Source organism: Mirounga angustirostris, unplaced genomic scaffold (genome assembly GCF_029215605.1).
Source record: "Mirounga angustirostris isolate CCGP_5_RB_7025 unplaced genomic scaffold, mMirAng1.0.hap1 SCAF_17, whole genome shotgun sequence".
Lineage (NCBI taxonomy): Eukaryota > Metazoa > Chordata > Mammalia > Carnivora > Phocidae > Mirounga > Mirounga angustirostris.
The window spans coordinates 999930-1023416 of record NW_026991725.1 but is presented as its reverse complement, the minus strand read 5'-3'; the positions used below and the strand labels follow the sequence as shown (position 1 = coordinate 1023416).

At 53.3% G+C, this 23487-nt stretch overlaps 1 protein-coding gene across 2 annotated transcripts in view; it reads left to right on the top strand.

Moving 5' to 3' along the window:
• The window catches only part of RAP1GAP2 (RAP1 GTPase activating protein 2), a 237350-nt gene that overhangs the window by 33095 nt on the left and 180768 nt on the right, over positions 1 to 23487 (top strand). Inside the window, exons 1-2 of one of the 2 annotated variants that reach the window (XM_064583727.1) lie at positions 4026 to 4150; positions 7696 to 7731. In XM_064583727.1, coding sequence (XP_064439797.1) covers positions 4107 to 4150; positions 7696 to 7731 — 80 coding nt within the window. In that variant the 5' untranslated portion in view covers positions 4026 to 4106. Of the gene's footprint in view, positions 1 to 4025; positions 4151 to 7695; positions 7732 to 23487 lie in introns of those variants that run through there. The other variant, XM_064583725.1, reaches the window with a different exon arrangement.

Genomic DNA, 23487 nt, shown 5'->3' with positions numbered 1-23487 from the left:
AAGGAGCTTGTCTCCTCTTTCAGCTCCCACTAGTGGTTGTGAGGACAGAGCTGCAAGCAGGGGAAACCACACAGTCGCTCTCTTCCCTCCTGGCTCCCCCAGGGCCTGCAGACATGGTGCAGGGGCTGTTGGCAGGTGCTTGGACTGCTTCCTCCACTGATCCCAGCCGGCGTTCTCAGCTCTGCATTCCTCTAAAGCCGGTGGCTCCCCTGGAGTTCTGTCCTGGGCTTGGGGTTCTGGCTGGAACTTGTCCCTCCGCTGGACCAGGAACACACACAGGCCTCCACTGCAGAAGCCAGGGCCTTGTGCTTTGGTGACCCCAAGTTGGCTCTGTGGAAGGGGCAAGGAGCAACCTCAGGAGAGAAGTAGCCCGTCTCGCCTGGTGTTAGAAGGACTCGGTTACTTGCTCTTTCTGACTTCATCCTTGTTTTCTCTTAGCTGTTGAGCTGTACTTTGCTTCCAGGTCTTTAATTTCCCTGTCTGTAAAATGGGCACTGCATGAGTTGGGCCCTTGTGTAGGTCGCTGAGTTAGTGGGGCAGGTTTGATCTGGTGATCGGCACTTGCTGATGCAGATCGTCATATAGAACAATGACTGATACCTCAGTCTCTGGCGTCCGACCTAACTCGGCCACCATTGTGCTGGGCAAATTTTGTCAAGTTCCTTGAACTTTCTGTGCCTCAGTGTCCTCATCTGTAAAATGAGGGTAACAATGGTATTATCTCAGAGGTGGATCTGAGACTGAGAGGAGCTAAGTGGTTAGGTCGGCACCGCTCATAGTAAACTCCCAGATACAGGCGCTGCCCTTGGCCCCCCGGTCCCCATGGCCTGTCCTTGTCTCCGTTCTGACGGCTTGGCCATCTGAGTCAGCGGAGGTCTGGGAGGAAGCGGGGCTGTGCTTGGTGGGGGTAGGAGGGCTGGGCCTGGCTCACAGCGTGCTTCTCTTTTCTCTGACTCTTGGTCTTTCCCAGAGAGTGCGCAGACCCCTCACCACCCCCCCCCCATGCAGAAGAGGAACTGAGGGGTCGGAGCAGGGGCGACAGGAAGTTGGGCAGGGCCAGGGGAGGGGGCAGAACTGTAATAGATACTAGTTATAACAGCTCCCATAATGGTGTGGGAGCCCTGTGCTGAGTGTTTACATTCATTTATAATCTGGTGAGCTTGGTGGCAACCACCATATTACAGAGGAGGAAACCGAGGCCTCCAGGGTTAGGTTACTTGTTGGAGATCACACGGCTCTAAGCTCAGGAGACTGGAGCTGAGGAAGGGAGAGTGGAGGATGCTCCAGATTGGCTCTCACCTCCCTCTAGAGCTCAGAGAGTAAAGTATAAGCCATGTGGGAACCTCCCTTCTCTCTCTGCAGGCCCTTACTCTGAGGAGTGAGGAGGGCATGGGTCCGCCTGGACTCTCCAAGGTTCTCGGATCTGAGCGGCTTCCAGGACGTCCAGGGTGCTGTGAGTTCTGTGTTCCTTCCTGCTGATGCCGCCAGGCCGCCGCTGCTCCTTGGCCAAGGATCTGAGTCGCATAACTCCTTGTCTTTTGTGGTTACCATGCAAGAGACCAGAACCCCAGGTGGGAGAATCCAGCCTCCGGGTGGCAGCAGTTGAGGCCTTGAAATGTCTGGCCCCTGGGCTACCCTGCTGACCTCCAAATGCTTGGGCCTGGGCCTGCATCCCTCCTGGGCTGTGGCCTCTCACCTAGTGTCCACCCGGGTATCTCTGTTGACTGTGAGGGCCTGCGTGAGAGCATCTCTCAGCTGCTTCATCCCCTAGAATACGATGATGGATAACATGAAAACATGGTCACGTGTGTGGACAGATAAGACTAGATGACGGGTGGTTGGAAGTGCCCCAGCTTGTGGGGGTAACCCCACTTCATTCTCTCCCACACGAAAGACGGCAGATGGTGCTCCAGTGATGGGTTCACTAGGAAATCCCTCTCATTGATAAAAAAGTAAGTAATTTGCAACAGGAATTGTGCTGTTAGTAACCTGCATGGTGCCCAGGCCCGGGCTCTCACCTGGTGCTCTCTGTACTCAGAGCAGTGCTGGGCCTGGAACTGGAGTTGGTGTGGGGAGGGACAGGCTGAGTGGCCCGCCGGCTTTTCTCACCTGCGCTCCTGTACCCACCGAGCTCTTGATCTTAGCTGGGACTTCCTCAGTGGAGACTGAGAGGAATCCTACTGGTTTTAGGAATAATGGGATATATACCTGCTTCTTATAGGCCCAGGGATTGCCTGGCTCCAGGAGTTTTGATGATGTCCCAGAGACCTGCTCTTTCTCCTGTTCCCGCCCCTGCTCTCCTCTGTGCTGTACGTCCATCCTGTGGTTTAGCAGCCTAGGCGGGAGAGAGGGTGTGCTCTGGGAGTGAGGTCCGCGGAGTTCTCCTGCCCACTTCCGAGTGAGTCACTGCGGCCAGCAGGGTGGGCACCCTGGTTAGTCAGGCTGGCCAGGTGCTCCCTCTGGGGGTGCATGGAGCACAGAGCTGTTTTACCCAGAGGGAGGCCAAATGGACGCAGGGCAGGCAGGACCCCAGGCATCCATGCTATCCGCTGAGCATCTCCTGGGTGTGGGCTGGGTGCAGTGTGGGGAGGGGTCTGGGTGTGGAGTGGACATCTAGCAGGAAGCCAGTGGTCAGATGCAACCCCAGAGGGTGGGCCACACCATCCTGCCTTTCCTGGTGAAGGTCGGGGTGGAGGATGCGGCCGAACCGAGGGCCACCAGGCTTCTGCTGAGAGGCCAGCTGCCTTAGAGGAAAGGACCCCATGCTTGGCAGTCGCAGACCGGAACTGAGCCGGGCCCTGAAGCTGCTCCTGCGGCCCATCTCGGGAGTCACCTGCTACCCATGTGGCCTTCCCTGCTACGGAGGAGTCCAGAAAATAGAAATGCCCGTGCGCTTTGCCCATGACCTGGGGTGGGCTCCTCCCATCTGACGCCCGGAGTGTCAGTGGGCCCCGAACAGGAAGCTGTGGGGAGGGTGGGTCAGTGAGAAAGGCCACGGCAACTGTATTTCCCTTTCTCCACTGCTGAGGGCAGGGCCCGGGCCCGGTGCCCCACCTGTGGTCCCCGGCACCCTGGCCCGTGCTGGCGCAGGTGCCACACCCTTCCTTGGGCTGTCATTAGTGAGCACCTGCTGTATGCCTGGCACGGTCAGCATGGGTGCATGCAGAGCTGAGGGCTAGCCTTGACTTCCAGCAGGAGAGAAACACCCTCGCACACAGGGGCCACCCACCCACCCCCGCCCTCGCCAGCATGAAGGGTGGCCCTGCTGAGCTCTGTCTAGACACTCGAGGGTGTCTGTGCCTGTGCATGTGTGTGTGGGAACGCACCTGCGGGCTTGTGTGTTGCCTGCGTGTGTGGGCGTGTGCACGTGGGTCTGTATCCCTGCGTGAGCCTGTGTCTCATGGGGCCTTACAGAGACACGAGATCACGGGAACATGCAGTGCGTGTGCGCGTGTGCGTGGGCGTCTAAGGGCTCTTGTGTGAGCACACCTGTGTGCACCTGTGGATCCTGTGCATGTATACATACGCACGTGCGTGTGCCCCTGTGCGTGCATGAGTACTCATGCCCACGAGTGTGCAGGCGTGGGGCTGGTTCGTCTGGTGTGTGCTGAGCCCTGGTGGAGCAGGAAGGCAGAGGCCCGTCTTGGGCAGCCCTAGGGAGCGGGTGTGAGGGGCGTGTCTGCAGGCTCCTGAACCTTCCAGCAGGCTCTCCCCCTCACAGGCACATGGTGTGTGTGTGCGCCTCACCGCCCCGTGGGTTCTGGGAGGCCGGGGCTGTGTGGGACTGAGCTGCCAACTCGGGCTGTGGTGCAATCTGCCAGCCGAGCCCCTTCCGGAGCTGCGGGTTCCTCTGGGCGTGGGGAAGCTGCCCTCTGCGAACTCCCCTGCTGGCAGTCCGGGGGCCTCCGGGAGGGCAGGACACACCTCCCAGCCCTACGGCCTCACCCACAGGAAGTGCTGGGGTTGGGGGGCAGGCAATGGGGGAGGGGCCGCGCTGGGTGTCCCGCGCTACGCCTGTGGCCCCACCGACCCGGCTGCGCCGCCACGGCCCTGTGGCCAACAGCCCCGGGGACATCGCTGGGACCCGGGGCCTGGCGGCTACAACCATGTTTCGCAGGAAGCGCAGTGTCTCCTTTGGGGGCTTCGGATGGTAGGTGACAAGGGAGGGCGGCTGAAGGGATGGGAGTGAACCTAGCCGGGAAGCCCGTGGGAGCTGTGCCGGAGGCCTGGGGGGTGGGGGGCATTTCCCGTGCTGCGGCTGGATGGAGATGGAGGGGCTACCAGATGCCAGGCTTTTCCTCGCTGTCCCTGGAGTAGGATCCAGTGAGAGCAAGCCTGCGCAGCCGGGGTTGAATGTGTGTGTCTCGTCATGCGTTCCCGTGTGTGTGTAGTGCGTCTGTGCTGATTGTGGCCGCGTGTGTGGGGGGCATGTCTGCAGCTGCCCGTCTGGGCGCCCATGTACGTACGAGGTGCGTGGCCGGCTGCACAGGTGTGTTAGGCGTGTGACCACGTGTGCGTTTCTGAGCAGGTGTCTGCACCCCTGGGCTTCCATAGCTTGGTGTGCTCTTGTCCGTGTGTGCCGCCGTCTGCATCATCGTGTGTGTGTGACTTTGTGATGGGGGCGGCTGTGGCCCACTGGAGCTTTGGGCTGCCTCCGCTGGGGGGTGAGCTGTGAGGGGAGGGGCAGGCCTGTCTGCAGAGGTGCCCCCCGCCCCGGCAGCCAATCCCAGCTCTGTCCGAGCCTGAGCCGCTGGCTTTGTGCTCCAGCCTCTTGCCTGGGCCTCGAGGCCCCTTTTGCCACTAAGCTTCTGTGCACGACAAGGGAGAGGCGCTTCCCTCCCCAGGGGGCCAGAAAATGGGGAGACCGAGGTCAAAGACTTGTCTCCGGTTACCAGCTGCTGACAGCTTCCCCTCAGCTGGGGAACGGGGTCTAGCGGTTTTCATGATTGGTTTCCTTTCAGCTTCTGGGCATGGGGCGTTGTCAGAGAAAAGGTCCCCACCGCCGCAGGGAGGTGGCTGGGGGTGCCCTGGTGTGGAGGCTGGTGGGCTGACTGGCGGGCACCCAGGCAAGGGAAAGAGGGAGGGGCCGCAGGGGCTGGGAGGAGGTGGGCTCCGTCTGCTCCTCTGGCTAGTCACGCTTCTGCCTGGGTGCAGCTGTTGACTTCCCTTTCCCTTCTCTCTGCAGGCACTTTGCCTTCCATCCTCCGGCAGGAAGGAGTTGTGGGTGCTGCATGTTTGGCAGCTGGGGAGAGTGAGGATGAGATGGTGCTAGGGCTGGCACAGTGTGGCCTGGTGCCTGCTCACGGGCCCTCCCTGGCTCCCCCCCTACCCCCCCGGGCCAAGGGGTTGCTGTGCTGAGTGTGGGCTCTAGGTTCGAATTCTGTCAGGCTGGCTGGGATCGCTACAGGGCGGGGCTCGGCCGAGAGAGGGTTTCCCCTAAAAGCCACACTCCTCTGGGAGCCGTGGGGCAGGCGGGGGGACTGTGTGTGGCACATTGTGCATGCTCAGTCCATGCTTATGGAATGACTGAGTGCCCACGACAGGCATTTGGTTAGGGGCTCATTGAGTTTGAGGGGATGGCAGGGCTTCCTGGTGGGGTTGGAGGGTTAGAGTAGGCATCATCTGGAGATGGCTGTCAGCTGGGAGGGTTGGAGACGAAAGTGCAGATTCCTAGAGCCCTGGTCCACTCCAGACGGTGACCAGAATCTCAGGGCCTCCTGGTATTCTAGAAGCTCCATTGGATGCCAGGGTGGAGAACCAGTAGCATCAGGGTAGACACGTGAGGAGAGGGAATGGGGTGGGGCAGGCGGGCAGTGGGGAGGAGAGAGGAGGCGCCAGGGAGAACCTAGGGAGTTTGGCTTTCTGAAATTGAAAAGCCCAGCGTCTCCGGCTGTTGCTCTGTCTCTGGTCTCAGTCCTGCTGAGGCCATCGGCCCTGCCCTCCCGGGGCCACACCCCAGCGTGGGACCCTGTGGACAGACTGCTGGCTAGTGTGGGTGTGGGTGCTGGGCCAGGGACTGCTGTGACCCACAGTACCACCCAGTGGTGCAGTGGTTGGGTTGAGAGGGCACTGCACCAAGAGTCCCGGTTCTAAGCGCTGGCTCCACCTTGACTCATTGAGGAACTCAGACAGGATACTTCCCCTCTCCGGGTCTCAGTTTCCCCATGGGAAAGTGGGGGATTTCCACCTTATCCACAACGTAGGGATGTTGTCAGAATTAAAAGAGATTCCTTGAGAAAATATAAAATGTAAGGGCTTATTGTTAGGTAGCTCTGGGCTACAAATATTGCAGCAGATTGTGGGGATCTGCCCCCTGGATTCACCCTACCCCCATCTGGTGGGCTGAATGGGAGAGGAGGAATGTCTGCATGCCAGAGGGATTGGGGGGCCCCATGAGACCCTTGGGGACCAGTTGTGGAGGCTCCATGAAAGGGGCCCAGGATGCAGTGGGGAACAAGCTGAGAGGGACCTGGGTCGGGAACCTTGGGGTGTGGCTTGTTTTGCTGCTGGGCACTGAGATCAGAAGGCGTGGGGAGTTTGCTCAGAGCGAAAAGATCCCATCTCCCAGCTCAAGGGCTTGGTGCTGACCTGTGATTGCTGGGGCAGCTCTGTGTCCTCCCCGCATGGCCCCTGACACTGCTCCTATCCCGGGCTGCCCCATAGGAAGCCTATGGCAAAGCTGAGAGGGGGTGGCTCCTGGAGGAGGTGGCTGAAAGCATCCTGGACGTGGCACTGACGGTCATGCTGACGTGGTGGTGGTAACACGGGGTGGGGGGTGGTGATGCCGAAGGTGATGACACGGGGTGGTGGGGATACAGATGGTGATGGAGACAAGGTGGTGTTGATGACATGGGGCTGGTGGTGACACTGGTGGGGGTGACACTGGTGGTCGTGACCCCTAAGCAAGAGGAGACACTGACAGTGGGAATCTCGCCCACTTTCTGTCTCTAGAGAGAGGAAGGGGCCCCTTTTACCAGCCATAAGGGCTGGCATATGCAGAGCGTAAAAATAGAAGCGTAGCAGCCCTGCCGTGTCTTCCAGCAAGGGTGGGTGCAGGCTGGGATGGAGGGGCTGCGGGCCATACGGTCTGCCGTAAATGTGATCTTCCCTGCTCTGAGCTCCATGCCTGACATCCCACTTGCCCATGCACACTGGAGCCTGCTGTTGGGTTCTGTCTCAGGTGTGGGGTCTGTCTCCTCGTGTGGACTGGCAGCTCCCGGAATGGGGTGGGGGAATCCCTGGGGCTGGCATCTTCCCAAAGCGGAAGCCCAGGGAGTATCACTGTGTTGAATGTCTAGCTGGCAGTGACTGATGGAGCCGGCTTGCAGAGCTCTCTTGTGGAGCAGGGGTAAGGAAGGGAAATGCTGTCTACACATGCTTGCAATCTTGGGGTGTGGAGTCAGAACCTGGATTTAGACTGGGCCAGTGATGTGATCCTTCTGAGCCTCCGTTTCCTCATCTCTAAAATGGGAGGAATAGCAGGACCTACCTCCTAGGGTTATGTGTGGCTCCAGCCCTCCCAGAGCTCACAGCCCTGCTTCCTGGGCTGGAGGAGAGCTCCCCTCTGTAGTGGCTGTCCCCTGCAGGGCCCTGTTGGCTTGGTGGTCTGGACTGGCCAAGAGACCTCCCCTGCAGATGCTAGGTGGGAGCCTTCAGCCTTAGCACTGACCAAAGCCTTTGTTTTTCTTTTGGCAGGATCGACAAGACCATGCTGGCAAGCCTAAAGGTCAAGTAAGTAGCCACTTCCTGTTATGTAGTGATCAGGGCTGATGGTAGGCCAGGGCTCCTCTGAGGCCCCCATTTCCCCCTGAGTTCTGGGAGACATGAATGGGGCTGTTGCGTTTGTCAGATTCTCCATCTCAGTCTTAGGGGCTTTGGATTGGAGAGGTTGGACCAGGCTCTTGATTCCTGGGGCATCTGGAGAAAGACAGGTGCTGGAATGCAAACAGCAGGTGTCACATGGATGGCAATGTGTTTAGCAGTGTCTTTTAGGCCATAACGTGGGGGTGTAAGAAAACTAATTATGTTTCCTATCATCTTGATTTTTACGTGAAGCCCTAGTTCCATCAGGCTTTCTGACATTCCTACCTACCTGGAAAATTGTGCCACATAGTTCTAGAACCTCATAAAACACCTCAGGGCATGCACGTGCATGTGTGTATGCGCGTGCGTGTGCTTGCGCACATGCGTGTGGTCAGTTGGTCATTGAGTCATCTGTTACCAGACACATGTCATCCTGGGAGCCCAGCCCTGGGGCTCCCTGAGGCTTCAGCACCAGATTTGGGGTCTTGGAATTGTCTGTTGTGCTTGGCCATATGTCTGCTCATCTGTCTGGGAAGCCCTGAGCAGACGCACCTCTCTCCTAGAACTTCCAACCGCTCTTCCATCACCATCTTTGCTCCTTTTCCACGTGTGTTTCTGGCCAAACCATTTTGTTTGCATCCTGATCCCCTTTCTGCTTCAGACTTTAACAAAATCAGCTTCCACCTTCATTCCTTCCCTGGGCAGTGAGTGACCAACCACCTGCTCCAACTGAGTGAATTGAAAAGGAGGGGAATTCTTTTTTTTTTATTGTTATGTTAATCCCCATACATTACGTCATTAGTTTTAGATGTAGTGTTCCATGATTCATTGTTTGTGCATAACACCCAGTGCTCCATGCAGAACGTGCCCTCCTTAATACCCATCACCAGGCTAACCCATCCTCCCACCCCCCTCCCCTCTAGAACCCTCAGTTTGTTTTTCAGAGTCCATCGTCTCTCATGGTTCATCTACCCCTCCGATTTCCCCCGCTTCATTCTTCCCCTCCTGCCATCTTCTTTTTTTTTTTTCCCTAACATATATTGCATTATTTGTTTCAGAGGTACAGATCTGAGATTCAACAGTCTTGCACAATTCACAGCACTTGCCAGAGCACATACCCTCCCCAGTGTCTATCACCCAGTCACCCCATCCCTCCCACCCCACCCCCCACTCCAGCAACCCTCAGTTTGTTTCCTGCGATTAAGAATTCGAAAAGGAGGGGAGTTCTAGGAAGAAAAAACAGCATTGGTCACTAGCCCAAAATATGATCCTGCCATATGTGAATTAGCTTGTGCATGAAAAATTCCTCCAATGAGTGTGCTTCTGCGGAAGCAGCTTTTCCCGCTTGTAACCCTCCATCTCAGCCGAAAGGTTTTCCAGGCCGGCCTCCCTCTGCCATGCCATTTGGTTGTTAGCACTAGCTGTGTGTGCCCTGCGTACAGGTCCCTGGGTAAAGCATAGCCGCTCCTGAGGGTTGGAATATCGGGCGTGAGGCTTCCCACTTCAGCCTGCTTTGCTCAGAAGGGTGAGGGTGAAGAGTTAGTGGGGCAGGGATGGATGGCAAACAGTCCCTGCTTTCTGAGAGCTTTCTGTCTCTGTGTAGAACTAGTCAGAGGTCCAGTGGGAGCCATCTCGGAAGACTGCCAGGGGGAGGTAGTTTCTGTGGTAGCTCTTGAAGGTGGGGTGGGACGATGGGTGCACCTGTGCCTGTGCTGGTTGGTGTGTGGGGGGGGTGCCACAGCACAGCATAGTGTTCAGGGCAAGACATTTAACTTCTCCTGACTTCAGTTTTTGTATCCTTTGTCCAGTGGGCACAACGATGTCTGATTTCCTAGAGCTTCTTATCTACAGATTGAGTGGGATTGAGGCATGAAGCAGGGTTACTAAGGGGTGTAGAGTGGTAGGAGTGGTTTTTTTCTGGTGCTATTTTGGGTCTCTAGTTCAATTTCACAAGCATTTATTGAGGGCCTGCTTAACTGGTAAAGATGATGTATGTAACCTGGAAGGGAACTGGTTACAAGGTGGTTGGGGACACTGGCCAGTGTTGAGGTTAGGACCCCAGTGTGGGTATCTGGGGGGCAGTTTGAGTGCTTTAGTCCTGGGGAGGTGGTGTTGAGATGATTGTTTGGGACAGTGTGTAGGATTGTATTCTTACTTGTGCCTGGCTAAGATCCTTCTGATTGCAAGAAAGAAAAACTGAGTGTAACCCGGTTAAGCAGAAATTATGGAGAAGATCCCAGGGTGTCTCAGGGAACATCTGAGAGAGGTGGAGGGGTTGAACAGGGACTGGAAACCCTCTCCAGCAAAATCCCAGCTGGCTTCTTTGCAGTAATTGCTAAACTGATCCTAAAATTCATACGGAAATTTAAGGGTAGTCTTGAAAAAGAAGAACAGAGTTTGAGGACTCTACTTCCTCATTTCGAAACTTACTACAAGTCTCTAGCAATCAAGAATTTGGTACTGGTGTGAGGACAGCCATATAGATCAATGAAACAGAATATAGTGTCTGGAAATAAACCCTCACATTTGTGGCCAGTTGATTTTCAACAAGTGTGTCATGACAATTCAATGAAGAAAAATAGCTTTTGAACAAATGGTGCTGGGACGACTGTATCCACATACAAAAGAATGAAATGGAGCCCCTCTTCACACCGTATACAAAAATTAACTTAAAATGGACTAAAGACCTAAATGTAAAAGCTAAAACTATAAAACTCTTAGAAGAAACCATAGATGAAAATCTTTGCGACTTCGAATAAGGCAGTGGTTTCTTAGATATGATACCAAAAGCATAAGCAACAACAGCAGCAACAACACATTGATAAGTTGAACTTCACCAAAATTAAAAACTTTTGTCTTACAAAGGACACCATCAAGAAAGTGAAAAGATGGGGCACCTGGGTGGCTCAGTCGTTGGGCGTCTGCCTTCGGCTCAGGTCATGATCCCAGAGTCCTGGGATCAAGCCCCACATCGGGCTCCCTGCTCCATAGGAAGCCTGCTTCTCCCTCTCCCTCTCCCACTCCCCCTGCTTGTGTTCCCGCTCTCGCTGTGTCTCTCTCTGTCAAATAAATTAAAAAAAAAAAAAAAAAAAAGAAAGTGAAAAGACAAACCGCAGAGTGGGAGAAAATATTTGCAAATTACATATCTGATTAGAGACTCATACCTAAGATATATAAAGAACTGTTTCAACTCAATAAAATGATACAAAGACAAATAACACACTTAAAAAATGGGCAAAGGACGCTTGGGTGGCTCAGTCAGTGAAGCATCTGCTTCGGCTCAGGTCATGATCTCGGGGTCCTGGGATCGAGTCCCGCATCAGGCTCCCTGCTTCTCCAAAGAAAGTAAATGGACAGTAAGTACTGAGAAGATGTTCAGCATCATTAGCCATCAGGGAGATGCATATCAAAGCCACAGTTAGCTACTCCTTCACACCCACTAGAAGGACTGTAATCAAAAAGAAGACAATGGCAAGCATTGGAGAGGATGGGGAGAAAATGGAACTGTCATATGCCGCTACTGGGAACATAAACTGGTGCAGCCGGTTTGGAAAACAATCTGGCAGTTTCTCAAAAGGTTAAAGGTAGAGTTACCAAATGACCAGTAATTCCTTTCTTAAGTACATATCCAAGAGAAGTGAAAATATATGTTCATATAGAAACTTGTAACACAAATGTTCATAGCATTTTTTTTTTTTCATTGATAGGCTTCCACTGAGCAAGGAGCCCGACGCGGGGCTCGATCCCAGGATGCTGGGATCATGAACTGAGCCAAAGGCAGATGCTTAATGAGTGAGCCACCCAGGCGCCCCTGTTCATAGCATCATTAATAATAAAGTGGAAACAGCCCGGGGCACCTGGGTGGCTCAGTCAGTTAAGGGTGTGCCTTTGGCTCAGGTCATGATCCCAGGATCCTGGGATCCAGTTCCACATCAGGCTCCCTGCTCAGCAGGGAGTCTGCTTCTCGCGCTCTCTCCGCGCCCCCCCCCCCCCCCGTCTCCCTCTGCCCCTCCCCACTGCTCGTTCTTTCTCTCTCCCAAATAAATAGTCTTAAAAAAAAGGTGGAAACAACCCAAATGTTCATCAACAGACGGATGGGTAAACAAAAGGTGACATATTGATACAATGGCATATTATTTGGCCATCAAAAGAAATCAAGTACTGATACATGTTACAACATAGATGAACTTTGAAAACATTACGCTCAGCAAAAGTCATAAAACACCACACACTGCGTGATTCCCTTTATACGAAATGTCTGGAATAAGCAAATCCATAGAGACAGAAAATAGATTCGTGACGTCCTGGGGTTGAGGATGTTGTTGGGGGGACCAAGGGGAGTGAGTGCTAAAGGATACAGGCTTCTTTGTGGGGAGCTGTAAGTGCCCTGGGCCTAGATAGTGGTAGCATCACCAACTTCGTGAATACAGCAAAACCCATGGAATTGTACAGTTTTAAATGGTGAATTGTGTGATCTATAAATTACGTCTCAGTAAAACTTAAAAAAGAGGCAGCATCTTACTGGCCCAGCCTCGGGTCATTCAGTTTAGCTGGAGAGATGGGGTTTTATGGATAAACCACGGCTGCTGTGGCCATCTCTGTCTGTGGGAGGGGTTAGCTCCCAGACAAGGAGGTGGACTGTGGGCTGGGCAGACACCACAGGGGTCTTATCTAGCCACCCCCACTCCCCTTGGCACTAAAAGGGAGTTCGGTCCCCATTCTTCCATCCTTCCTCCCCCCATTGATAGTACCGAATACGGAGTTCTGCCTGGATGCGCAGGATGTGGCCCTGCTCACTGACGTGTCCATTGGGCCACCAACTCCACAGGCTACAGCTCTCCTAGAAGCACCAAGAAGCCACTTTCCCTCTGCCTCTACTGGGTGAGACGTCTTTCTTTCTACTAGTGTAGCCCCCAAAACACGCCCGGGCTGTGGCCTGTGCTTCCAGTCGCTTTAGCTCCTCCAGGGACCTGGTCCTTTCCACACAGTCAGCCACGTACCTCCTGGAGCTGTCCCTGAGCCACACAGCTCTGAGGATGGGGGTTCTGGCCCCAGCACTGTTGGGCACGTTTGTGTGATAAGTTGTCACACATTGCACGGTCTCCCTGAGGTTTCACAGCCACCTCCTGAAGCAGCTACCACTACTCCCTGCGTGTTATAGATGAGAAAATGGAGGCTCAGAGAATTAGGACACTTGGGTAAGGTCATGGAGCTGGAATTTGAATCCAGGTCTGTGCTTCTGGCTGGCTTAGTCTCGGCTGGAGCTGAGTAGTTCTCATCACCTCCCCCACCCTGCTTTCCCACTCTTGTCCCCCCCAATATGCATGGGGGCCTTGGCCACAGAATGCACCTCTGCTTTCATAGCACATGCCCTTGCTGGAGACCCAGGTTGAGTGGCATGAGGCCCCTCACAGGCAGGTGGTGCAGGGGGCATGGAGCACACAGGAGCATTGGAGGGGGGTGGTGGCAGTGCACAAGAATCCTTCAGGTACCACCAAAATGTTCTAGAACCTTCTGGGGCTGCTCCCTATGTCCCTTCCTCTTACACACCCAGAGCGTGTGCTGAGAGTTTGCTGGGTTGTCCAGGATGGGGGAGCTTGCTGTTCTAGGGGGTTAGAATGCTGCATCAGTTCAGCTCACAATTACTGGGCACTTCTATCCCATGCCCAAAGCCAGGCCCTGGGGTTGGTAGGGGAAACAAAGATGAAAAAGACCTGTCTCTGCTCATGGAAGCTTACAGCCCTGCAGGCAGGCAGACATCTAGACAGACAATGCAGTGGAATGTGATGAGACCTAGCAGAGATGTCCTCCAAGAGGATGGAAGGGGTTCCCTGCAGACTTGGTGATGCCTGAGCCATCTCAGGGGTGAGTAGGGTCAGCCCCCAGGAGAGAGAGGCGCTCTGGGTAACAGCAACAGTGCATAGACAGGTTAGAAACGCAGGGGGTGGGAGGGATGTGGGGCCGGTACTACTACAGATGGAATACTGGGGTGGGGGCTTGGGGGCAGGCGGGTCTGCCTCTGGGAGTATGGGACAGCTGTGCGGGGGGCTGAGCTGGCTTCTCCAGGTGAGTGGGAGCCATTGAAGGCTTTTAAGGGGAGTAGGACACAGATTTGAGTGTCCCCCCCCCCCCCCCAGCTGCTGTCTGCTGACTCATTGGAGAGGTTGGAGGCTGGGGTGGGGGCAGTGGGGTTGGAGAGAGTGGACAGATTGGAGAGTTAGAGGAAGTGGTCTCTCCAGGCTGGATTGGTTTGGGTGTGGGAGGTGAGGGCAAGGGAGGGGTCAAGGTGAAGACTTTTAAGTTTCCAGTTGAGTTCTTGGGTATATGTTGGTCCCATTTATGGGGATGAGGGAGTAAGGCTCTGAATACATAATCTCTGCTCCCCCTTTCCCTTCTTCCCTCTTCACATGACTGGTTTAGATCCTGACTCTCATACCTACCCGCTCATGGAGGGGGCAGAGGAGAGGGGTAACATGTGGAGGGTTGCAAGAGTTGGTCTGTGGTCAGGAAACAGGCCGGGCAGTGCCTGTGGTGGTCCTGGCTCTCAGCTCCCCCTGCTCAGCCCCTAGGGAACCTTTGCAGGTGAGCTCCAGGTAAGCGCTGGCTGGTGCTTGGCTGGCCCTGGCTGCACCGTGCATGCAGGGAACCCACTTTCAGACACCTTGTGGGCCCTGAGCCTGAACACTGCTGGCGTGTGTAGGGGTGTGTAGGCCTGTGTGTATGCTTGCTTGTGCAGGTGGACATGAGCTTTGAGGGCCCATGTGGGTGACTGTGTGGTGCCTTTTTTGGCTTTAGCGAGTTCCTATGGTAACCACGAACCTGTCTCTTTTGGGATCTGGAGTCTCAGGGCGTGAGTGGCTCCAGGGAGAAGCAAGGCGGGCGGGTGCTTAGCTGACAGTTGGGCTGTGGCCTGATTTCATTGCCAGACAGGCACTGGGGATGCACCTGGAGGTGCCATTTGCCAGGCGGCAAGTCTGCAAATTCCAGGGGTTTGTGTGTTCCTGGCCGTCATCCCAGCCGGTCCCCGCCATGCCTAGGAAGCCCTGGTGAGTCCCTGTTCTGATTTATTGATGGATAAGCAGCTCCCTGGGTCTTGACCAGGTCTGGTGGATATCTGCTGGTGGGCAGCAGGGTGCTGGCTGGCAGCTCTGGCCAGTGGGCACTGGGCATTGGGCTCTTCTGAGATGGGTATGGGCCAAGGGCAGGCGGGTTCCTGGGGCCCTGTGAGGGTGTTTGCCATGTGGCTGGTGAGCTGAATGGCCCTTATTGACCCCCCATGGGACAGGGCTAAGTGTGTTACTGTGACAAACAAGGGCAGGGAAGCAGGATAGCAGGATGCCTGGGCCCAGCTATCCTTGGGGGAGCCCTCTCACCCCACTTAGCTCCCTGAAAGCATCCTTCAATCCCCAGGTCTCTGGCCATGTGCTTGAGCTTCTTCACAGGTCTCCCCAGGCCTAGAGGCCTGCTGGCCTGACCTGATGAGAAGACCCAGGGTCCCACGAAGAGGAGGCCGGAGGGCTCTGCTTGGCTCACGAGGAGCTGGATTTGGCCAGGACCGGGAAACAGTTGCTCCTATGGGCTTTGGAGAGAGGTTCTGACCCCTCCACATTGTGCCTTCCATGTGCTTCCTGTCCATACACTATGGACCCCTGGGCGTGTCAGGACCCCCACTGCCCTCAGAGAGGCTCCTGCTGGACAGGGGCCCAGGCAGCATTCAGAGATGCCTGGGAGTGTGGGGGGGGTGCTTCCTTCTATTTCCTTCCTCCTGCTGGCCCCTCTGGGGCTGGGAGCAGGGAGTGGGGACGCGAGTGTTGGGAGGGGATGTAGGTGGCCCCTCTGGCTTGTGCTGGGAGGGCCGTCTAGCTGTTCCCTCTGCCTGGAGGGGCCCCTGGTGAGACTCTTCTGGGACAGGAGCTGTGCAGCAGGGGTTGCTGGGTCTGGCTGGGGGGTTGTGGTCTTGCTGAAGGGTAAGGGAAGCAGGGAGGTGGACGTTCTGTGCTTTTTCCAGACCATCTAGGCCCTCCCTTTCTAGAAGCAGAGTCCAGAGCTTAATCTCCAACAGCTTTCCCTGGGGGCATTGGGAGGAGTGGGGAGCCTTTAAGAGAGATCTCCAGATCTCTGGAGTCCTTGAATCCTAGAACTTGAAATTAAAAAAAAAAAAAAAAAAAATTAGCGACTATGCAGATTCTTTGTGCCCCTGAAACTAGTCACTGAGCCTGAGCTTGGTTACCTCCAGTGATGGGGAGCTCATTACTTTGTAAGGATGCCTATTCTGTTACAATACAGCTCTGATTATTCAAAGCTGACCATTCTTTTCTTTCAAAGATTTTATTTATTTGACAGAGAGAGACACAGTGAGAGAGGGAACACAAGCAGGGGGAGTGGGAGAGGGAGACGCAGGCTTCCCGCAGAGCAGGGAGCCCGATGCGGGGCTCGATCCCAGGACCCTGGGATCATGACCGGAGCCGAAGGCAGCTGCTTAACCGACTGAGCTACCCAGACGCACCTGGAAAGTGGTTCTTGTTTCTTATGTCTCCTCTTCTCCCTGGCCCCTTCAGTTGTATTTGTGATTTCTCCCAGCCTGGGCTAATCTTTGTTGGAAAGAATCAGGTTTTCCAGGCTTCATCTCAAAGCCTGGCCAGGGGGGTTGATCTGGGCAGCCTGCGGGAGCCCGGTGGACAGGAGAATGGACAACTAGAGGTCATGGGCATCAGCCTCCTTGTTTACAGATCAGTTCATGGGACCCCAAGGGGGGATGTTCCTAAGTTGAGGTGGCACCGCACAGAGGTGGGGGATGCGGGACCAGAATGAGAGGTCAGCGGTCCGGCTCCGAGCAGTGTCTGGCTCCTTTCCTGCTTCCCCAGCAACCCCTCGGTCTTCACTCCTTTCTGATGTAGCACGTCGTCTCGTCTCCTCTTTCTTTTTTAAGATTTTATTTATTTATTTGCCAGAGAGAGAGAGAGAGTGTGTGAGAGCACAAGCAGGGGGAGCGGCAGGCAGAGGGAGAAGCAGGCTCCACTAAGCAGGGAGCTCGATGTGGGACTCGATCCCAGGACGCTGGGATCATGACCTGAGCCGAAGGCAGACGCTTAACCGACTGAGCCGCCCAGGCGTCCCACGTCTCCTCTTTCTGAAGAGGCCTGACAGCTGCAGGGATGTGGCAGGGCCAAAGACAACCACAGCCAGGATGCTGTCTGTCTCACCACATCTTCCACTGTCCAAGAGAAGCTGGAAATCTGGATTTTAGGAAAAATCTTGACAGCTAACTCAAGCTGCATGTGGCCTGCCTTGCAGGCCAGATTCAGCACAGGGGTCACCAGTGGGCCCCCCTGTTCTGGGGCTGTCATCCCTCTTAGGTTTCCCCATGGCTGACTCCTTAGTCTCCCTCCCAGGTCACCCCCTCCCTGGTGCGCTCACCCCCACCTTCAGCTGCTCATGGATCATTTCCTGCTCTGTACCCAGACTGCACTCACTCTCAATTAACCTTTTCTGTCTTCCAGTAGAGTTCTTTCTCTGTCACCGGGTTGTGAAGTCCCTGAGTCACGGGGTCCTCTCCTGCCCTCCTCCCAGTTCAGGCCCATTATCTCTGGCCCAGACAGTGACAAAGACTCTCTAATTAACCTCCTCCTCAGGCCTCTGCCAGCTCTTAGTAATTTGTCACCCCAAAGCCATCTCTAGCTCTGCCCTCCCTGCGCCCATGGCAGGCTTTGTCGGTGCTGATTCCATACAGGCTTGTTCCAGGGACAGTCCCCGCCCCATGTTGGTGGGGGGCTGGGCAGTCTCTGGTTGTGTTGATTTTCCAGCGACTTCTCTTTCTAGCATTAGCATCCACAAACAGTCTTGTTTGTGCAGATAGTTGGAGCCTTCCCTCCCTGCCAAGACCATGGTTCCTAGACTTTTGGCACTTTGCTGTCACCTGGGAGGCTTTAAGAAATTCTCATGCCTGTCTTGTTAATTTTAGCCACTCTGATGGGTGTGAGGCGGTATCTCACTGTGGTTTTGGTTTGTATTTCCCTGATGCCAAGTGATGCTGAAAAAAAATAAAAAATAAATTCTCATGCTCAGGTTTCACCCAGTTCCAGAATTGGAAATCAGAATGCCCGGGGTGGGACCCAGCATCAGCATTTTTTGTTGTTGTTGTTGTTGTTGTTGTTAAGATTTCCAGGTGATTCTATTTTTTTTTTTTTAAAGATTTTATTTATTTATTTGAGACAGAGAGCACATGAGAGGGGGGAGGGTCAGAGGGAGGAGCAGACTCCCCGCAGAGCAGGGAGCCCGATGCGGGACTCGACCCCGGGACTCCAGGATCATGACCTGAGCCGAAGGCAGTCGCTTAACCAACTGAGCCACCCAGGTGCCCCTATTTTTTTTTTTTAAGATTTTTATTTATTTATTTGACAGAGCGAGAGAGGGAACACAAGCAGGGGGAGTGGGAGAGGGAGAAGCAGGCTTCCCGCGGAGCAGGGAGCCCGATGCGGGGCTCGATCCCAGGACCCTGGGATCATGACTGGAGCTGAAGGCAGACACTTAATGACTAGCCACCCAGGCGCCCGCAGGTGATTCTAATATGCAGCAAAATTTGGGAACCCCAGTCCCAAGGGATGAGCAAGTGTGATGCTTGTCAATGGTTCAGGTCAGGTTGGATGTTAAAATGGGCTCCAGGTGGGTGAGTCACTCTAGGTCAAGGTTTCTATTGACATCTGGGGCTGGATAACCCTTTGTGGTGGGGGCTGTCCTGTGCATTGTAGATATTGAGCAGCATCTCTGGCCTTTGCTTACGAGATACCAGCAACCCACCCTCTAGCACTGACAATTGAAAATGTCTCCAGACATTGCTGAATTTTCAGGGTGAGGGAGTATAGAAGCTCTCCCACCCCACAGAGGACCCCTGCTCCAGGCCTAGCCAGGCTCACCTTCCCAGTGTTCCAAAATATGCACAGAACCAAAGGTTGCCAGACAGTGAACCCCATCTTAGTGGTTAATGTGTGGGCTTTGGAATCAGGCAGTTTTAAATCCTGACTCCACCATCTCGATGACCTTGGGCAAGTTATTTAAACTCTCTGTGCCTCAGTCCATTTCTAGGGTTTTTTTTTTTTCCCCCTCTTTTCTTACAACCTCCTCTTGATCTTTAGCTCCAGCCAGATGGTGTGACTTGCTGTTTTCTGGCACTTTTTAGCCTTGACGTCTTTGCTGATGTTGTTCCCTCAGCAGGAAATGCCTTTACTTCTTCCTGCCCTGCGGCGGTCCAGTGGTTTCTGCCTGCGCCCCTCTCCCCTTGAAGTCTGAGGCTTGGGGAGCCTCTCAGGTGCCCAGCCCGACTTCGTCACAGTTTGTTGTTCAGGTGAGGTGGCTGACCCCTCCCTGCCTCGGGCTGAGCTGTGAACCCTCAGGTGACCGCAGTGTCGTCTCCACCCCATGCCCCACTCATTCTTAGAGGGTGGAGTGGGCGGAAATCCGTGCCTGGCAGGCCGCAAAGCCGCATAACTGACTTTTGGAGCTGCCCTGTGGTGTGTGTGTGTGTGTGTGTGTGTGTGAGAGAGAGAGAGAGCGAGCGAGCGAGCGAGAGGGGGCAGTCACTGCCACTTTCTTGGTTACCTCGCTGCGAGCAGCCTCCATCTGGAATAGAGGATCTTTGGGCCACAGGCTTTCCAGGCCCATTTCTGGGCCCAGAAAGAGGACTTGAAGGGCCTGAGCCTGCCACGCCCTGTCCAGACGCCCCTGCCAGCCCAGCCGGGGCTGCACCGGGGGGTGCCCACCCTGGCTGCTGCGCAGGCCCGCCCTGGGCGTCCGCTTCCTCAGGCCCCGGTGGGGCCCAGGAGACCTGGCTGTTGGCAGGGCCCGATGCGGTGCCGGTGAGGCAGCCGTGTTTGTGGCTCTCTCCCCTCGGTCTCGATTCCGTGGGTAGGTTCGTGTGCTCTGGGTGACGCCGTGCAAGCTACACAACCTCTCCGTGTCTCAGTTTCCTTATCCGGGGATAATACATGTAGGTGCTACTGTTGTGAGGTTTCAAGGAGATAATCCAGGTGAGGCGTGGGGTACCCTGCCTGGTACCTAGTTCGTGCCCGGTAACTGTTACCTGCCACAGGATTTCCGGTGTTAGTAATCACAGTCCTGGCCTGTGTGGACACTGATCCCCATGTGACAGGCCCGCGTGCGTGCAGCCACACCCCAGGGGCAAACGGGACCCAGAGGCAGCCAGAGCCAGGCCTGCGGCTGTCAGGCGTGGGCAGCTGCTGTCACTGCGGGCACCTCCACGGAGTAAACCTACCAGGAGGGCAGGTGTGTGTGTGTGTGTGTGTGTGTACGAGGCCCCGGAGGGCAGACGTGTGTGTGTGCGCGTGTGTGTGTACGAGGCCCCGGAGGGCAGACGTGTGTGTGTGTGTGTGTGTGTATGAGGCCCCGGATCCGTGATCCGGCTTTTGTTGTGTTCGCACTCTGACATGATTCCTGGAGTTAGCAGCACCTGGGCTGAGCTCTGGGAGCCCAAGGTGCCTTGTTTCTATAGCAACCACAATGCAGTAGAAATAGGGGGAGGGAGGAGACGGGAAACCCTGAGCAGGGCGGTGAGGGGCATCTTGCCTGCATGGGCCTTGGGCCTCGCTTCCACACCCTCCGCTGTCCCGAGGCTCTTGTTTTGTTTCTTTGATTTTTACAATAATGACATGGCCAACCTCGGAGTACTGATGACCCAAACCTGACAGTTGTGAACGTTTTGTTGCCTTTTTCACCAAACCTTTTTAAAAATTTTGTTAAAATATACCTAATAGAAGCTTTATTATTTTATTTTTTTTTAAAGATTTTATTTATTTATTTGACAGAGAGAGAGAGATCACAAGTAGGCAGACAGGCAGGCAGGCAGGCAGAGGGAGCCCCCGCTGACGCGGGGCTTGATCCCAGGACCCCAGGATCATGACCTGAGCCGAAGGTGGATGCTTAGCTGACTGAGCCACCCAGGCACCCCGAAGATTTATTATTTTAACCATTTTTAAGTGCACCATTCAGTGACATTAAGTACATTTATAATGTACAACCGTCACCACTAGTCATTTCTAGAACTTTTCATCCTCCCAAGCTCCGTTCCCCTCCCCGCCCCCGCCCCCTGCTGACCAGCATCCTGCTTTCTGTCCCTGTGAATTTGGTCACTGCACGATCCCAGAGAAGTGGATTTGTGCAGTGTTTGCCCTTTTGTGTCAGGCTTATTTCACTTGGGCATAGTGTCTCCAAGGTTTATCCATGTGGTAGCACCTGTCATAATTTCCTGCCTTTTTAAGATTGAATACTACTCTGTGTATATTTTATTTATCCACATGTTGTTTATCCACTCATCTGTTGAGGAATGCTTGTACCTTCTGGTTGATATGAATAATGCTGCTATGAACACAAGTCTACAAGTATCTGTTTGAGTCCCTGCTTTCAGTTCTTTCAGGCATATACCCAGAAGCTGAATTGCTGGATCATATGGTAATTCTGTATTAAACTTTGTGAGACTTTTTTTTTTTAAATAAAAGAAATGGCATCATCAAGTTAAATCCCTGTCATCACTCCTTCTTGCCCCCATTACCCTGTCTCCCCCATCCATAGAGGCGAGCACTGTCAGGAATTTGGTGTGTCTTTTCTCAGTCTGTGTTTTTAATACTGTCACACCATAAGTAGACATCTAGAAACATTATATAGTTTTCTTTGTGTGTTAGGAATTCACATGCATGATGTCCTTTTAAATTTATGTGAGTGTCATCATCATGTTCTGACATCAGACTGCTGGGGTTCAGGTCTTGGCTCTGCCACTTACTGGCAGGGCAGGTTACTTAATTTCTCTATGCCTCAGTTTAGTCATCTGTAAGATGGGAATAACAGTAAAGCCTAAAACCTTCTTGCAGGATTATTTTGGGGATTATATAAGCCTGCATATGTCTAGTGCTTAGAACAGTGTTTGTTGTTACCATGATAGTTCCGCATTCGTGCCCCTCCGCATGGATTTTGGAATCTATCCATGGCGTCATGCATCCAGTTCCTTCTTTTTACCTTCCGTGTGGTATTTATGTGTACAAACGTCATTATTTTTTGTTTCCCCTTTGTATTTCCTATTGATGGCTCTTGGGTGGTTTCCATTTTTTTTTTTTTTAAAGATTTATTTATTTATTTGAGAGAGAACGCACACACAGGGTGGGGGAGGGGCAGAGGGGCTCGATCTCACCACCCTGAGATCGTGACCTGAGCTGAAACCAAGAGTCGGATGCTCAAGTGACTGCACCACCCAGGAGCCACCCAGGCGCCCTCCATTTTCTTATATTGCAAACAATACTGTAGTGACTGTGTCCTGGTGTGACCTTCTGTGCATATGCGTGAGAGGCTGGGGTCTACCTGGAGGTGGGGCTGTTGGGTTGTGGCTCTTCCAGCTGTAGCCAGATTACCCTCAAGAGAGGTTTATGTTCATTTCTTCTATCCATTTTTAATTGGATTGTTTTTTGGGTATTGAGTTGTATAAGATACTAATTTTTTTCATATGTTTTTTATTTTTATTTTCCATTTTAAGTAGGCTCCATCGCCAGTGTGGGGCTTGAACTCACAACCCTGAGATTAAGAGTCACATGATCTCCCGACTGAGCCAGCCAGGCACCCCTATAAGTTCTTTATACATTTTGGATGCTAACCCTTTATTGGATATGTCTTTTGCAAATATTTTCTGCCATTTGGTAGGTTGCCTTTTAATTTTGTTGATTGTTTCCTTCACTGTGCAGAAACTTTTTATTTTGATATAACACTGTAGGTTAACTATACTGGAATTTGAAGTAAAAAAAAAAGGTTTTATGATTTTTACTTATGGGTGGATCTACAGAACAAACAAACAAAAAGCAGAAACAGACCCATAAATACAGAGAACAAACTGATGGTTGTCAGAGGGGCAGAGGGTGGAAGGCACAGACTTCCAGTTATGGAATCAGTAAGTCATAGGCATAAAAGGTACAGTGTCAGGAATATAGTCAATTAGTAGTGTTGTATGGTGCCAGACGGTGGCCGCGCCTGGGAGCTCAGCATAATGTGCAGACTATCCAACCTCTGTGTTGTACAGCTGAGCGTAAGGGAACATTATATGTCAACTATGCTGCAATAAAACCAAGTATATATATAAAGTACGTATTTCATATATACAATTTTTGTTTTTATTTTTATTTATTTTTCAAAGATTTTATTTATTTATTTGAGAGAGAGAGAATGAGAGAGAGCACATGAGAGAGGGGAGGGTCAGAGGGAGAAGCAGACTCCCTGCCGAGCAAGGAGCCTGATGCGGGACTCGATCCAGGGACTCCAGGATCATGACCTGAGCCGAAGGCAGCCGCTTAACCAACTGAGCCACCCAGGCGCCCTGTTTTTATTTTTTTAAAGGCGGTTTTACTGTTAACAGTCCTGCCAAGGATATATGTGGATTCTACTAGAGTCCTTTTCCTCATGTCCTCACTGATGTTTAATTTTTACATTGATTTGACTGACAGAGTACATTTTAGTTGATTCTCTTTTATATCAGCATTACTGTAACTCTGAGTAACTGAACAAAAGCCCTCATGGCCTTCTTGGGTCTTCTTTTCTCTGCATTGTATGACAAACGTTTCCCTGTATCCGAACAGTCTTTTTTTCCTTTTTTAAAAATAGCTTTTTTCTTGATTATAAAAATAGTACATGTTCATT